The 14,340-nt window shown below is 39.4% G+C and overlaps 1 protein-coding gene across 4 annotated transcripts in view; it reads right to left on the bottom strand.

Annotated features, from left to right (window-relative positions):
- The window catches only part of Phka2 (phosphorylase kinase regulatory subunit alpha 2), a 77,275-nt gene that overhangs the window by 38,621 nt on the left and 24,314 nt on the right, over nt 1-14,340 (bottom strand). For 3 of the 4 annotated variants that reach the window (XR_002377155.2, XM_029473161.1, XM_021153153.2), the window contains 7 exons: nt 13,408-13,576; nt 12,418-12,500; nt 11,217-11,297; nt 9,840-9,938; nt 7,636-7,782; nt 5,442-5,495; nt 4,795-4,917 (listed from right to left, as the gene is read on the bottom strand). Coding sequence is in view for 3 of the 4 variants with exons in the window: in XM_029473161.1 (XP_029329021.1) it covers nt 4,795-4,917; nt 5,442-5,495; nt 7,636-7,782; nt 9,840-9,938; nt 11,217-11,297; nt 12,418-12,500; nt 13,408-13,576 (756 nt within the window). In the remaining variant the exon portion in view is untranslated. The remainder of the gene's footprint in view (nt 1-4,794; nt 4,918-5,441; nt 5,496-7,635; nt 7,783-9,839; nt 9,939-11,216; nt 11,298-12,417; nt 12,501-13,407; nt 13,577-14,340) is intronic. The other variant, XM_029473162.1, reaches the window with a different exon arrangement.

Raw genomic sequence — 14,340 nt, 5'->3', positions numbered from 1 at the left:
CAGAAATGTTAGGAGAAGGGAGACACCATTGCTTTTTGCCCCTGAGCCAAGCCCCACTTGCCTTGTTTCCAGGGAGAGGGCAAGGGTAGCCCCCAAGAAAGTAGCTGTTTAGTCTTCAAATTTTCCACAGAGCTGTCATTTATACCATGCACATCATCCCCAAGCCATTCTCATTTCAATAGTTTATTCTTAAGTTTTCTCATATTTGAAATATGCCTTACCAAACAAGTTTAAACATTGAAATGTTAGGCAACATATTCTGTTTCTGCTTAAGTAGGAGCCCCACCCCCTTTCTTTTTTTCTCTTTCTTTTTTTTTTTTTTTTTGGCTCAAGGGCCTGGGGAGATGGCTCAAGTCAGCAAAGTGCAACTGTGAGGATCCAAGTCTGGCCGGGCGTGGTGGCAGAGGCAGGCAGATTTCTGAGTTTGAAGCAAGCCTGGTCTACAAAGTGAGTTCCAGGACAGTCAGGGCTACACAGAGAAACCCTGTCTCAAAACAACAACAACAACAAAAAAGTCTGGATCCCTGGAGTCCATATAAAAGGCCTGGTGGCACATTTATGACCAATGGTTCCCCAAAACTCATTGACCAGCCAGTTTACCTAAGTCGATAAGTTCTATTAGTGAAAGACCCTATCTCAGAAAATAAGGTAAAGAGAGACAGAAAGCAAGATACCAAGCATCATCCTCTGGTTTTCACATGTGAGCATACTCTACACACATACATGATCATGTACATACTACACATACATACAAATGACATATATACACAATGTCTATTGGTTAGGAAATATTTGCTGGGGTTGATATTGTAGCTTGGTGGTAGTGGCGGCCTATAATGCAAGGTCTTGAGTTTCATCCTCAGCATCACACACACACAAACACACACACACACACACACACACACACACACACACACACACACACGGGAGAGAGCAAGAAAGATTGATTTGTTGCAAAAATCGAATGTGAGACAAAAAGGAAATGCATGTACTATGCTCCATCTACACCATTATAAGGATGCAGCTCTCATTATAATGACAGCTTTTGAAGCAAACACTCCCATTACACTGAAAAGGCAGTGATAAAAAACAACATCACAAAAGAGGAAAGAAGTAGGACAGAAAACGTCACCAGCCACCAGCTATTTAAGCATGGCTTTTTGGAGAGCTCAGTCAATTATACTTCCAGATCTCATTTTCTGATCATTTAAATTTATGGATGGCAAAGTGTGACCACAATTATAACATTTTAAAATGTCAACAAGGAAGCAAGATTGCACAAAGAGGCTTTTAGGTCAGATCCAGCTCATGTCATCCAAGCTCTGTGTCCTAACTGTGAGGTATCTTCAACAACAGAGGCTTGCCCTCAACCTCTGAGAGGAAAGCAAGGGCCCCATCAATAAACAGTCTATGCTGCCCTGGTTGCTGCTTGGACTCGGCCTAATCATTTGAAAGGAGGTTTCTCATCTCTGGTACTGAGGTTTTCATTAGTCTATGGTTCTTGTGGGGAGCACTGTCAGCTCAAGTAGCTTAACACACACACACACACAGACACACACACACACACACACACACATCATCAAGGGCTAGGGATGTAGATGAGTGGTAAAGTATTTGCCTTGCATGCAAGCCCAGGATTTGGGTTTGATCCCTTATAGTGCTAAAAGAAAAATCTAATAATATGACAACTAGAAAGGAGAGCATAAGTGGGGAGAATTATAAATTGAGATGCATAAGTGGGGAGCATTATAAATTGAGATACAGTAATGAAGTAACAAAAGATATTGTATCCTTTCATTTGAGCATGCTTTTTTGTTTTGACTGCTTAGTTATCTTTACCTTACTCAAAACTAGTATTAAAAGATTCAAAAATTTCCATTGTCTTTATAAATATATACATATCATATATACATACATATACTCAAACATATACATACATACACTCATTGTTCAGTATAATTTAGAGATAGAGAGCTCACATGAACGAGAATAAGCTTGGTGTGGTGGCACATACCTTTAATCCCAGCACTTGGGAGGCAGAGGCAGGTGGATCTCTGAGTTTCGGGTTAGTGAGTTCCAGGATAGCCAGGACTACACAAAGAGAAACCCTACTTTGAAAAACTAAAAAATAAACAAACAAATAAACAAAACAAAAAACATAGCTTTTAAATTAAACTTTAATTTCATTTCCTCTAGCTTAAAATATATAAAGATTTGGGTTATTTTTTTCTTATATAAGTTATACAAAAAACATCAATGTCTAAATAAGTTATACAAAAAACATCAATGTCTAACAAGAACATTGGTCATGTCTTATGCCATAAGTTTTAATTTTTCTTGACTTAGTATCTAATATAATATAGTATGATTATCTGGTATTAAAAATGAAAACAATATTTGAATTTTACTAATAAAAAGGAAGACAATTCTATAGTGACTTCTTCCAAAGCCTCATTTCTAACCACTGAAATATAAGTAAGATAGTTCATTGAGTAAAAATAACTGTAAATACAGGGATGGGGAAATATATAATCAGTCTCATGAAAAATATATAAATTCCAGTTATTTTAGACATGTTTGTTTCATCCATAATATTCACTCCATTAGGTCAAACTGTATTCTTGATTACTTAATTTTAGATACAGTAATTTATGTGTCACACAGAAGGTAAAAAGCAATTCAAATCCAGGAGTTTCTTGGTAGTCTTTACCAGGTATTATTCCTCTCTCCCTTTACTTCATCTATACTAGATTCTCAAAAAGAGCCTTCCTAGCTATAAGGACCTTTGAATATTGGCTATAAACTATGTGGCCCCTGAATGTACAAAATATGACACTTGGCCACCAGGGGAGCGAAGAAAGCTCTTGAAAATGTGAAGAGAAAGCTCTTGAAAGGCATCTGTATCTGCAGAGGCTGATTGGCTGTACTACGGAGAGATTGGCATGCTGCAGGTCCAAAGTCTAGTGACTTATCTTGGACTGGGTCTAGCCCTACACAACAGGCATTCTTTGCCTACTTCTCAGTTAGAACTAATATCCTGTGACAAATAACAAAAACCTTTTATTATTAACTTGACCACTAGCTTCCAAAATCTCAGACAGCAGTCTGGGGCCTATAGAAAAGCTCCCCTCATCTTCCTGCACCTGCCTCTGTGGTGTACCTATGCCATCAATGTATTTTAAGCTTGCCTTCATTTAGGACTTTGTTTCTTCTATAAAAATATAAAAAACTTAATGAAACTGTTTCCATGTTGGAACATGGAGCTTGGGGTAACCTAAATCTGTGTTCTTGGATCATGGACACTTAAAATGGTTACAGAATAAACTCTTTATATCCTTAAAAAATACAATGTATAGTAATTTTAATCTCCTTAGCTTCCCCCTATCCCCTTGATTATTGCTAAGTCTGGTTTTCAGTTAAATTCAGAGTCAGTCATTCAGAGAGCTTCCAATACTAAGAATAAAAGACAAGAAGGCCCAAGGTAAACTCTAACATAAGAACAAATAATGAAAGGACTTTAACCTTTTAAGCTTACTGTCTATATTCCTGAGCACTGGGCTTTCAAAAGTCAAAATGTATGAGACAGGCCTCTCCTCCAGACTTGGGATGTGATGAGAATGGGCTCTGAGAAGCCAGACTGAACTCCTGGTAACAGTGGCACTATTGAGTGGTAGTAGAGACTAGCAGACAGAGCCTATCTGGAGAAAGTAATTCATTGGGGTTATACCCTGGAGAAAGTGTACTGGGACCCTAGCTTCTTGCCCTGCACACATCCTAGGTTTTTTTGTTGTTTTGTTTTTGTTTTTGTTTTTTGTTTTTTGGCTGACATGAAATAGTTTCCTTCTACTATAGGATACCTACTACAACATAATACCATACTAAAGGACCAAAAGAAATGAAGCCAAAACCAACTAAGAGCTGAAACCTCTGAAACAGCCAAAAGGAGTTCTTCCTCCTGTTAACTTCTTTATCTCAGATACTTTGTCACAGCAATAGAAAGATGACTACAGGGCAGCACATAATCTAACTTTGTCTTTTAATGAAATCCCAATGGCTCAGGTATAGAGAATGGGAAGAACAGGGAGTAAAGCCAGAGCTTGGGAGACAGTTGGGTGGTTGATATACTCAACAAGATGTTATCTGAGAGTATCACTAACAGCAGCAAAGTACCCGACTGATCTGAAAGGAATGAAAAGGATACCTGTCTCAGATGCACAGGAGCTATGCCTCCTAGCACTCACATCCTTGTCCAGGTCCCCTGACCCCCGCTCTTGAATATGTGACAGCCATTTAACTGACCATGTGAAAGAGAGACGTTGCCAGTTCTATAATAGACTTAAGAAAGCTTGGCAGCCTATGCTTTTACATTCTTGGGGAAAAGACTACAGCATGAAGTCTAATAACTCAGAGGTTCTACTGCTGTGAAAAGCCCAAGTGAGGCACATAGAGAAGAATCAGCTGAGCATGTGGCTTTAGCTGCCGGCCAGACTTCACTCACCAGCCATGTGAGGGGGCTATCTTATTAATAGTAGGTCCTCTAGCCCTATGAACTATCCCAGGTGACAAGAGGAGAAGCAGAGACAATCTGTCCTTAGTGGCTCTGCCCAAATAACAGATTATGAACAAATCAATAAAACAGCTGTTCCTTTAATTCACTAGGCATTGGAAAGGTTTAAAAATAGCAACAGGCAACTGAAAAAATGAAATGAATTCTTGAATGACTCTCTGCTAATAGTGATCAGCTTACCAGTGGGATGAAAAGGCTTATGACTAAAATGCCCATTATTTTCTCACCTGAACAGCATCACCATTGAAGATTCCATCTATGATTAAATAAGTCCAGAACACAGGCCATTCACATTCAATGTTTTCAAAGAGCTTAAGTTCGGCAGGGTCATAATGCAATCGGTGTGGATCCTAGAACCAAATACATCAAAGCTTTTAGAGAAGAATGCTAGACTTCATACATAATGCCACTGTGCCTCACTGGGTTTCCCTTGCCTGTCTCAGTCAATACAGCTTACAGGCTGGTATGATTAGGAGTCTACTATCATGGGGAAATGCTAATTTGAGAAAAATTTTAGAAACTAAATCAGAAATAGTAATTTGCCTATCACAAAGCTTAGCAGATGATCCAGCTGTTTCATTTATATCATTATATTAGTCACTAGGCAATAAAACCCAAAGAGAAGGCTACAAATAGTCTTTAAAAAATAACGTGTAGGCTACACTTATTCATCCTTGATTTACAAGCTGGTTTTACATTACTGCTTGACCTGATGATCATTCTTTTCTATATAATTTCAGGCTTTCTGACTCTAAAATTAATACTTTCCTTTCCAACATTCAACATATAATTATAATCAGTAGAGGGAGAATGACACTGTGGCAAGTAGCTATAGAGCAGGTAAGGAACATAAGAAACAATATTTAAATACAACCTCTCTTGGGGTTTTATAACCATCTCGAAGGAAGCGACAGCATCCATAACGCCCCTGGTAAGGTGAAGAAAAACAGAGCAGATGAAATCAAAAGAATTTTCTTTGCCTTTTTTTTTTTTAAGTCAGTCCTTCAACCTCTTTTCCATGAGCCTTTCAAGGAGGAAATATGGACCAGTATTCCTTGCTTTAATGAAAAGAGTTCTTTTCTAAATACCAAGCAAAGCAAATTCAGACTTGATAACACTCAGAAGAGAATAAAGAAACATTCCATCAGAATTGGGGGAGGGGCTGCAAGTATGATTATCAAGAATTCAATGAATGGCCATTCTTTCCATATGGTTTACAGTATCAGACACAGAGGTGAAGATATTAGGTGAAGAAGCCACTGAATGAAGAAGCCATTTGGGAACTTAAAAGGATACTGTGCAGACTCACTGCACATGAGATGTGCATATTTAAGAGGGTATATTTCAGAGGCCTGGCAAGGCTTGGAGGAGGGGGAAGAGGTTATGAGGTGGAGGTGTGGAAGAAGGGCTTCCTGCACTCATTATGTGGTGGCTGCTTCACTGGCTGCATATGTTAGCGCTCCTCTCCAGCTTGCTTGTTGCCAAGAAAGGAGTCTTGGAGCAATGGTGCCTTATCTGATGTCCAAATCCCTGGATGGCAGTTTTGGATGCCTATTTCTCAGTTTCTTCTGGGGGTGGTGCTATCCTGGCAAGCTTGGCTGTTACTTGTCCTGGGGGCCTGTCCAAGTTCTGTGTGGTTCTGGGAATCATCCCAGGGGACTCGATGCAGATGCAATGTCCTTTAAGCACATTACAACTGCCCTTTCAACTGTAGCTACCTAAATCATTCCCTTTTCTCCATAGAGCCTGACTTTCCCTGTTGCTTTCTTTTGAGAATATGATTAGAGATTCTTCAATTGCTTGGTTTCCAAGGGACAAAGGCATTTCTTATAGAATATATGTGGGACAATCAGCATGTAAGCTTTGACTTAGGAAAATGAAATTCTTGGATAATTTTATAGATTTCTACTTGCTGAAAATGTAATATGATTTCAGCTTAGTGATTCATTACTACATTTCACTGAATGTAGTAATAGATTTTTTTCACCATTAAAATCTTTATTAGCATACAAAAATGTTTCATTATGATATTTCATAGTAAAAATATTTCAACACATTTTATATTTTTATGACATTGTCATAATACTTTGCTTTTGTTTACCTATTATTCCATTCTACCTCCCTTCTTCCACCCACTGGCTTCTTTTCTTCAAAGTCAACCTTTCTCTTTTTATGTGATATGTGTGTATTCCATGTTATCAAAAAACATGCAATACTCATCTTTCTTCTCCATGTTAACTTATCCCTCTCTCCCTTTGCTGATTTCTGACATGTTTTTCCTAACACGATGATCCATGTTCCTACAAATGGCATACTTATTCTTATAGATTAATAATACTCCAATGTGTGTGTACGCATCATATTTTCTTTACCCATTAATCAGAACAGGGATTTCTGTATTATTCTGTTGTGTGTGTGTCTATGTGTATGTACTCAAGTGTATGCATGTGCATCTGTGTGTGTGTGTGTGTGTGTGTGCGCGCGCGTACGCGCGTAGACTAAAGGTTGATGTCAGCTGTTTTCCTCAATCCTTGTCCACCTTATTTTTCTGACATAGGGTCTCTAGCTGACCTGGAGCTGACCAATTCTGCTGGTCAGGCTGGCCACCAAACATTAGGGATCCAACCATCTCTCCCTCCCCACTGCTGGAATTATGGATGTGTCCTGCTGGGTCTGGATTTTTAAATGGGTGCTGAGAATCTGACCTCAGGTCCTCCTGCTTGCACAGCAAGCACTAGGATATGCCATTTTGTTCAGGCAGGGTCTACAGAGCTTTCAGGAGAATCTCAAAGAGTCTTCCTATAACCTCTAAAGGGTTAACTATCCAAGTACAGCCCTGTCTTAGAGATGCAACAAAGATAAGGACTGGAGTTCAAAGGAAGCTGCTTGGTTGCAAGTTCTGCTATTTTAGAAGAAAATCAAGTTCCTTCCTCACTCAGACTTGGTTTTTGCCTGTAGCCTCTCTTTGGACACACTCTGTGAGTCATTCTAGAATGAGTTGCTCCATGTTATTACATGAATGTGGCATTTAATGCTGAACAGAGGGCACAAACACACCCAATGCTTACCTGAAGCTTGGAAATAATTTCATTTTTGGTCACATTCACAAGGTTCACATCTTCTACTGCAAAGGCCGGGAAAGAAATAATAGAAAGAAGTCCAGCATCGATTTCTTTAGATGTTGATGCTCTTGGCAACATGGAGAAAAGAATAGACTGAATAAAAACAAAGAGGTGGTTTAAGCTAGAGAGGCATGACTACTTAAGATACAGTATCTAGGGAGCATTACCTTTGCCTCAAGAAAACATTCAAACGAGTTTGTCTACTTGGTCTTAACAACATGACATCTGCTGGCCACCCTTGCTTACACAGCCACCCAGCCAATTTTCCCTCTTCCTTAGGAGAGAAGGGGAGTTGAAGAGAGCATGATATAGTCTCACTAAGAACTGCTCATCTTCCTTCTTTGCATGTCCACTGATGGGGAGGAACTCAGGGCTGTTATGTGTCAGCAGTCAAGGTGTTTTGGCAATGAAGACAGAAAACAGACACCCATACAGGACCAGAACAGAGGAATGGGTCCAGATGAATTAGGTAAGTTAGTGCTTTAAGGAGAAGTAAAATTCAGAAGATCTCCTGAGTGGCCAGTCAGGCAGAATGCTGAGAATTAGTTTTAAGGTTATCAGAGGCACTATGATAATGACTTCAACAACAGCTAGATCAAGAACTATAAAATTAGAAGGAGGTTAGAATTATAAGGAAATACTGGCGAGAGTAAAGAAGCTACTGTTGAGATCCAGTATGTACAGACATAGGCTAGACACCTGCAAACACAAGCTCATTAAATATTCTATATGAAGACAGAGATACGGTATTATGCCAAATTAATATACAAGGACTCTGAGATACAGGATTCATGCCCAAGGTCATGCAGTCAGTAAGTGATCAAGCTAGGATTCTAACCCAACTTATACTTTCCCACTAGATGATGTTATCTACTAAGACACATATCAGTATTCCTTTATTCATGCAAACTCTAAAAAAAACACTAGATACCTATTAAGGACTATGCTTAGTGGGAGAAATGGAATGAGGTGGAAGGTAGAGTTAAGCTGAGTGGAGCCCTTCAGCTTCAGAATAAAACCTTTTTAGAGTCAACAATTCTTGCTTCAGTTCTTTAACGATAGTCATGAATCACTTAATAATGAGTGGTACAGCCTGAGAAATAAAGTATGAGGTGACTTCATTGTTGTATAAATATAGAATATACTTACAAACACTTATAGCCTACTACACACATAGGCTTTATGGTACATTTTGGTTAATGAGAGACAACATACACTCTGATACCATAGTATATACCATTCCTCATTGAACCAAATGCAACTATAAAGTACATGGCTATAATCACTCCTTTTCAGGGTTTCTCGGCCTAGAACACAAATTCCTACTTGAAGCTATTTACAAGTGTTTTGGGTTTATTTTGGAGACAGGGTCTTATGTAGCTTAAGCTAGCCTTGAATTTAGTAATTCTCTATGTAGCTGAAGACCAGCTTGAACTTCTGGTCCTCCTGCCTCTCCCTCCTAGGACTATAGGCATACATCATCACACATGGTTTGTTCTTTATAAGCTATGTATCTGACTCACTTTCCTCCCAGTGTGTAGTATGTCCACACTAAGTTTGAGCATATGCTACCAGTTAAGGACTCTGCTTAATGGCATCCTCTATACTGTCTCAACTATTAGTCTCTGTGATCTGCATTTCAAAGAATCTATGAATTTGCCATGTCTCTCATTCTCGTGTCATCTCTCCTCCCACTCACTCTGCACACCATGCCATCTCACCTCAAGTGAAATACCACTAGTGAACCACTCCATTTGGGAGCAGTGCTCCCAGTGAATGAGAGAGCTCCCAGGAAATGAATCTGTGAGAAATCCACTTATGTACTAAAAACAACAACAACAACAAAAGACAGATTTTGCTACTAGCAAAACCAAGATGCTTTGGCTGTTAGCTCCACACACAGAGAATCCTTATGGCTTATGTCTGCATAGTACTTTCTGGCTACAAAGTAGTTGGACGAGTTGCCCAGGTTCATTTACTCTGATCCTTAGCGTTACTCTGTAAGGCAGGAGAGAAGGTGCCTATGTAAATGTCCGCTTTATGAATAAGGAAACTGAATCACTAAGAAGTCAAACCAGTAACCGGAAGTGGAGCCCAACCCCTTCCTGGCAGGATTCTTTTTCCTTACTTTCTGAAGCTCTGACTGTTACCTGGCAGTGCTCAACTTCATCAGGTAGGACGTGGATCACCGATTTGCGTCCTCCATGGGCTCCAAAAAGATCTAGTTCATCAATGGCTTCAAGTGCTGCCTACAAAAATAGGTAAGAATTATTTTCTTTTTAATAAACACACATGCATACCAATGTGACACTCTTTTTCATTAAGTAATCTAACATACATGTTTCTCCTAATGGCAATGAAGAATGTCTTTAAAATCTAGCTAGAGTCCTATTGTCATGGCCTCTCTTCATTTTCAGTAGCTCAGATCTTTCCAGTATGACACTACTCAATCTATTAATAAGGAAGATATTTCCTCACATGAAATTAATATTCTACCAACAGAAGAAATATTAAGAAGTCTATAACAATATGTGTAGGGCACTAAAAATTAATCCAGAATTGGCTTTTGTTTCACCTATTTTAGCAGCTAACTTACTGCATGGTTAATTGAGAACGTTAGTTTGGTTTTTGTAAAACGGTATTTTCTGTCAGTTTGCTATAACAGAACATATTCATTGTTCCTTTAAAAAGTGTGGCTATGGAGCCTACATGCTGTCTGTGCAGTTTATGCCTGTGTTGAGAAGGAAGTTGGGGGAAGTACACTAAATGTCTACAGCAAGAGGTTTGCACCAGTGGCTTACAGGCTCCATGTGCCCATAGGTACACAGTGTTTGGCTTTAAGAATCTTTTCCTGTCCCTCTCCTTCCTTTTAACTTCTATTTCCATTCTTGTCTCCAGCACTGTCCTGCCTTGTCTCATCTTTTCCCTTCTCTTTTTCCTTTTTGGAACAGGGATTTATTGTACTGTTCAGGTTGGCCCCAGATTCCTGGATTAAAGTCACCATCCTGCCTCAGTACTCTGGAAGCTGTGGTTAGAGTCACATATTACAATGCTGGCTAGAAGATCATTTTCCTAAATGATTTTGAGTTGAAATACTTTGAGGGAAAGTTCCCAGGGTTCTCAGTATCTCCCTTTTGCCCTGCTAGCTTTCTATCTGGCTGGCTTCACTGACTACTGTTACTTTTCTCACCTACAAAATGCTCATATTCTTTAACATTCAAGTATGACCCAGAAAGGAGACTGTCCATCACTAGCACAGCTTAACAGCAAGAGCTTGGACTCATGGGTGACACATCAAATAGTAAGGGCAGAACACACTTATTTTCTGTCACATGCAGATTTGGAAACCTATTTTCTTGACCTGTAATTTCACTTGGCTGGGATACAGGCGCCACTTCGATTTCATATACTTGCTGCTGACTTTTGAAAAAAAAAGAAGTACTAATCCTATTAAATCCACATTCCTAAAGAAGAGAAACAGGCAAAGCAATAAACACGCAGAGAAGGAGAACAAACAGGACTGTCACCTTGGCCATTCCCACCGAGCTTGCATTCAGTTCTGGAATGCCCTGATTGGTCTTATCTCCTCGTTCCCACATTCCATAATCCTGGGAGAGAAAAGGGCAGCTATCAGATGTGGGAGAGAATTTGAGAGATACTATGGGGAGAGTTTCTTTATGTTAGCACGTATACAATGAAACATGAATGTGGCTTCTGAAAGGCTCTCAACTTTGTAGCTTTATATATTCACATTCTGTTCTTGCTCAATTTCAGCTTAGGTAGTCTCTGTACAGAATTTTAGAATATTCAAGTGGAATAAAACACACAAAACACTCTGAAGGCTTATTTATAAATGGCACTAATTTGTAACAAACTCAGTTTTCAATGAACAAAATATTTTACTTATCTTAAAATCACAAGGGCTACCCCTCTAGTTGGCCAATGCCTTTGGACTTATTTAAAATAATTTCAAAAACTATTTTAGCATTATCTCTTATGTAAAAAAAAATGTTTAGCAAGTAACTGTGGCCAAGGTCAAAAGTGACACACTGAACACACATAGAATTAAAGATCCATTCATATGAATTAATTCAAAATACTGTCACACAGAAGACTCAATACATGTATACCTAAATTTTGGTTATTCATCTTTTTATTAAAAACCCCAAGTGTCATGTATTGTTTCAAAAATGCTACATACACAACTGAAAGAGCAAAATGCAACAAGAACCAATATGGCTACCTAAGCATGACCTGAGGAAATAAAGCACCAATAGACATGCTAACATAGAAGGGAAAGGCTCACGAAGCCTCAGCCACAAAGAACTACAGACAACTAAGGAATACTGACAGTGGAAGAAATAGTCTTCCCCAGCGAAGAGCACACCAATTGGTTATCCAATAAGAAATGGTCAGTCCTGAAAATATACATACAAATAACATTACACAGACTGGGAAGGTTATATTTATATATTAAGTGTATGTGTGTGTGTGTGTGTGTGTGTGTGTGTGTGTGTGTGTGTATGTGTGGGTGTGTGTATGTGTGGGTGTGTGGGTGTGTGTATGAACAATTAAAGAAGAAAGGCCATGAATTTTATGGAAAGAAAGGTAGTATATGGGAAGGTTTGAAGGGAGAAAATGATGTAATTACAGTATAATCTCAAAAAAATCTTTAAAAAAAGAACAGAGTTGATGCTAAAATTACCATACTTCAGCATGGAAACTTACAGCAACTTTATATGCAGCTTCTATGTAGAAGACAAGATTCTGTATGAAGGCCACTTCATCAAGGGTAAAAATAATACGCAAACCTAATAAAGAAAAGCAATGAGGTTATGAAGGAATACTGTAAAGAGAGTTGTCAGTTACATACAACAATTAGTTTGCTAACAAATAGGTCTTTTTTTTTTTTTTTTAATCGCATCTTTACTTTTCTTATTGGGTATCAACAGTTAACTCTGAAGTAAGTCCTATGGTTGATGTGTAACTTCAGGGAAAGACAGGAAGTTGGGGGAGGGGTAGCTCCACTACTGCAGATGTGCCTAAGGGAGGAAAGAGTCAGAGAGAAAGCATGTACCTCTGTAAGATGTTATGTTTATGCAGAGAAGATACTAACAAAGCAAAGATTTTTAGCTCAGAAGTATCAATGGCATTGTCATCAGCCTTGGGCGAGCGAAAGCAGAAACTGTATATACGCCCAGGTAGAGGCCAGTTTCTGCCTGCAGCTCTCGGACTGGTCCCCTGCATTTCCTGCTGTATCACAAACACAGATGCACATAGGGAAGCATGCTTTTCCTCTGCATAACCTACTACTAAAACTAATTCTATATTTGTAGTAACCTAATACTACTTGGTGTGTTCTAAATGTGTCTCTCTGAAGTTCAGTGTTGCTAATGAGAAAGGTGTGGGGGCCTATATGAGTTTAGGCCCTGATGGTCCTCCCTCATGGATGTCTTAAAACCCTTATGAAAGAGGCTCCATGGGGCATTCAGTTCTCAATTCATCTGTCATGCAAAGGCATGGCTTTCTACTTCTTCAGAGGAGGCAGCTCTTACCAGACAGTTGAACTTGGGATCTTGGACTTTTCAGCCTCTAGAGTTATGAAAAAAGAAACTTCCACACTGCTTAAATTTCCCAGTCTTGGTATTCTGTTATCATATTACAATGCACATTTCCCCCTTCACTTTCTCATCTGTTACTCAAATGGCCCTGGCTCACCTGAGGCTGTCATCTGGGCCAGGAACAGGAGGAAGAGAGAGGTGGCATCCACCTGGAGGTGGCCCCACTGGTCATCACCCACCACAGTGCTGCATGTGGCAGTGTTGTACTTGGCATGTAGGCTGTCCTTGGTACTCTGAGTGTGCTTGAACTTCTCCACTTTGTCCACCTGAGGAAGAAGGAAATCTTGTTCCACACGGTATATTGTTCACAGATGGCAGAAGTCATCTCTAGGGATAATCACTGGAGCTACTAGACCTCTTACCTGTGATTTCTGGGAGCCAGGAGGATGGGCAGTAGCTGCTACTGACCACTACACACAGGGGCCATGATGGAGATTCCTCCTACTTATTTAATGGAAATATCTCAGCGCACAGAGTTTTTAGAAAGCTCTACACAGATGAGGTCAAAAGGGATCCTTGTCTACAGACTCCCAGCAGGGGTACATGGTAGGTTGTCAAGGATATAGGGAGGGGAGAAAAAGAACCTGTTTAAATTCCAACTTCTCTTTTCTTAACATGCTAGAGAAAAAGAGCACAATGTCTTTGGATACTCCAACTAAGGATGGGATGGCGTCACACACATCTCTGAACCAGTGCAGAGTCTAGTATAAGGTTCTATGTATAGTACTGCAATGAACTGTTTCATTTACCCTACACTGATGATATCGGCAAATGATAATGTCAATTTTAAAAAATGATTTACATGTATTTATCTTTTAGTGTCTACATGTGTGTGTGGGGGGACACATGTGAAGCTAGAGAACAACTTGTGGAAACTGTTTCTCTCTGTTGAGCTTGTGGGTCTTGGCGCTGAACTCTGGCCTTCACGCTTGGTAATGGGTGCCATTACCCACTAACTCATTCCCAATAATGACCTTCTTTAAAAGTTCAAGAGCTCAATCTGAAGGAAAAACACACAGAATAAGAAAGA

This window comes from Mus caroli, chromosome X (assembly GCF_900094665.2).
Source record: "Mus caroli chromosome X, CAROLI_EIJ_v1.1, whole genome shotgun sequence".
Taxonomy (NCBI): domain Eukaryota; kingdom Metazoa; phylum Chordata; class Mammalia; order Rodentia; family Muridae; genus Mus; species Mus caroli.
This window is presented reverse-complemented; position numbering and strand designations above follow the sequence as displayed.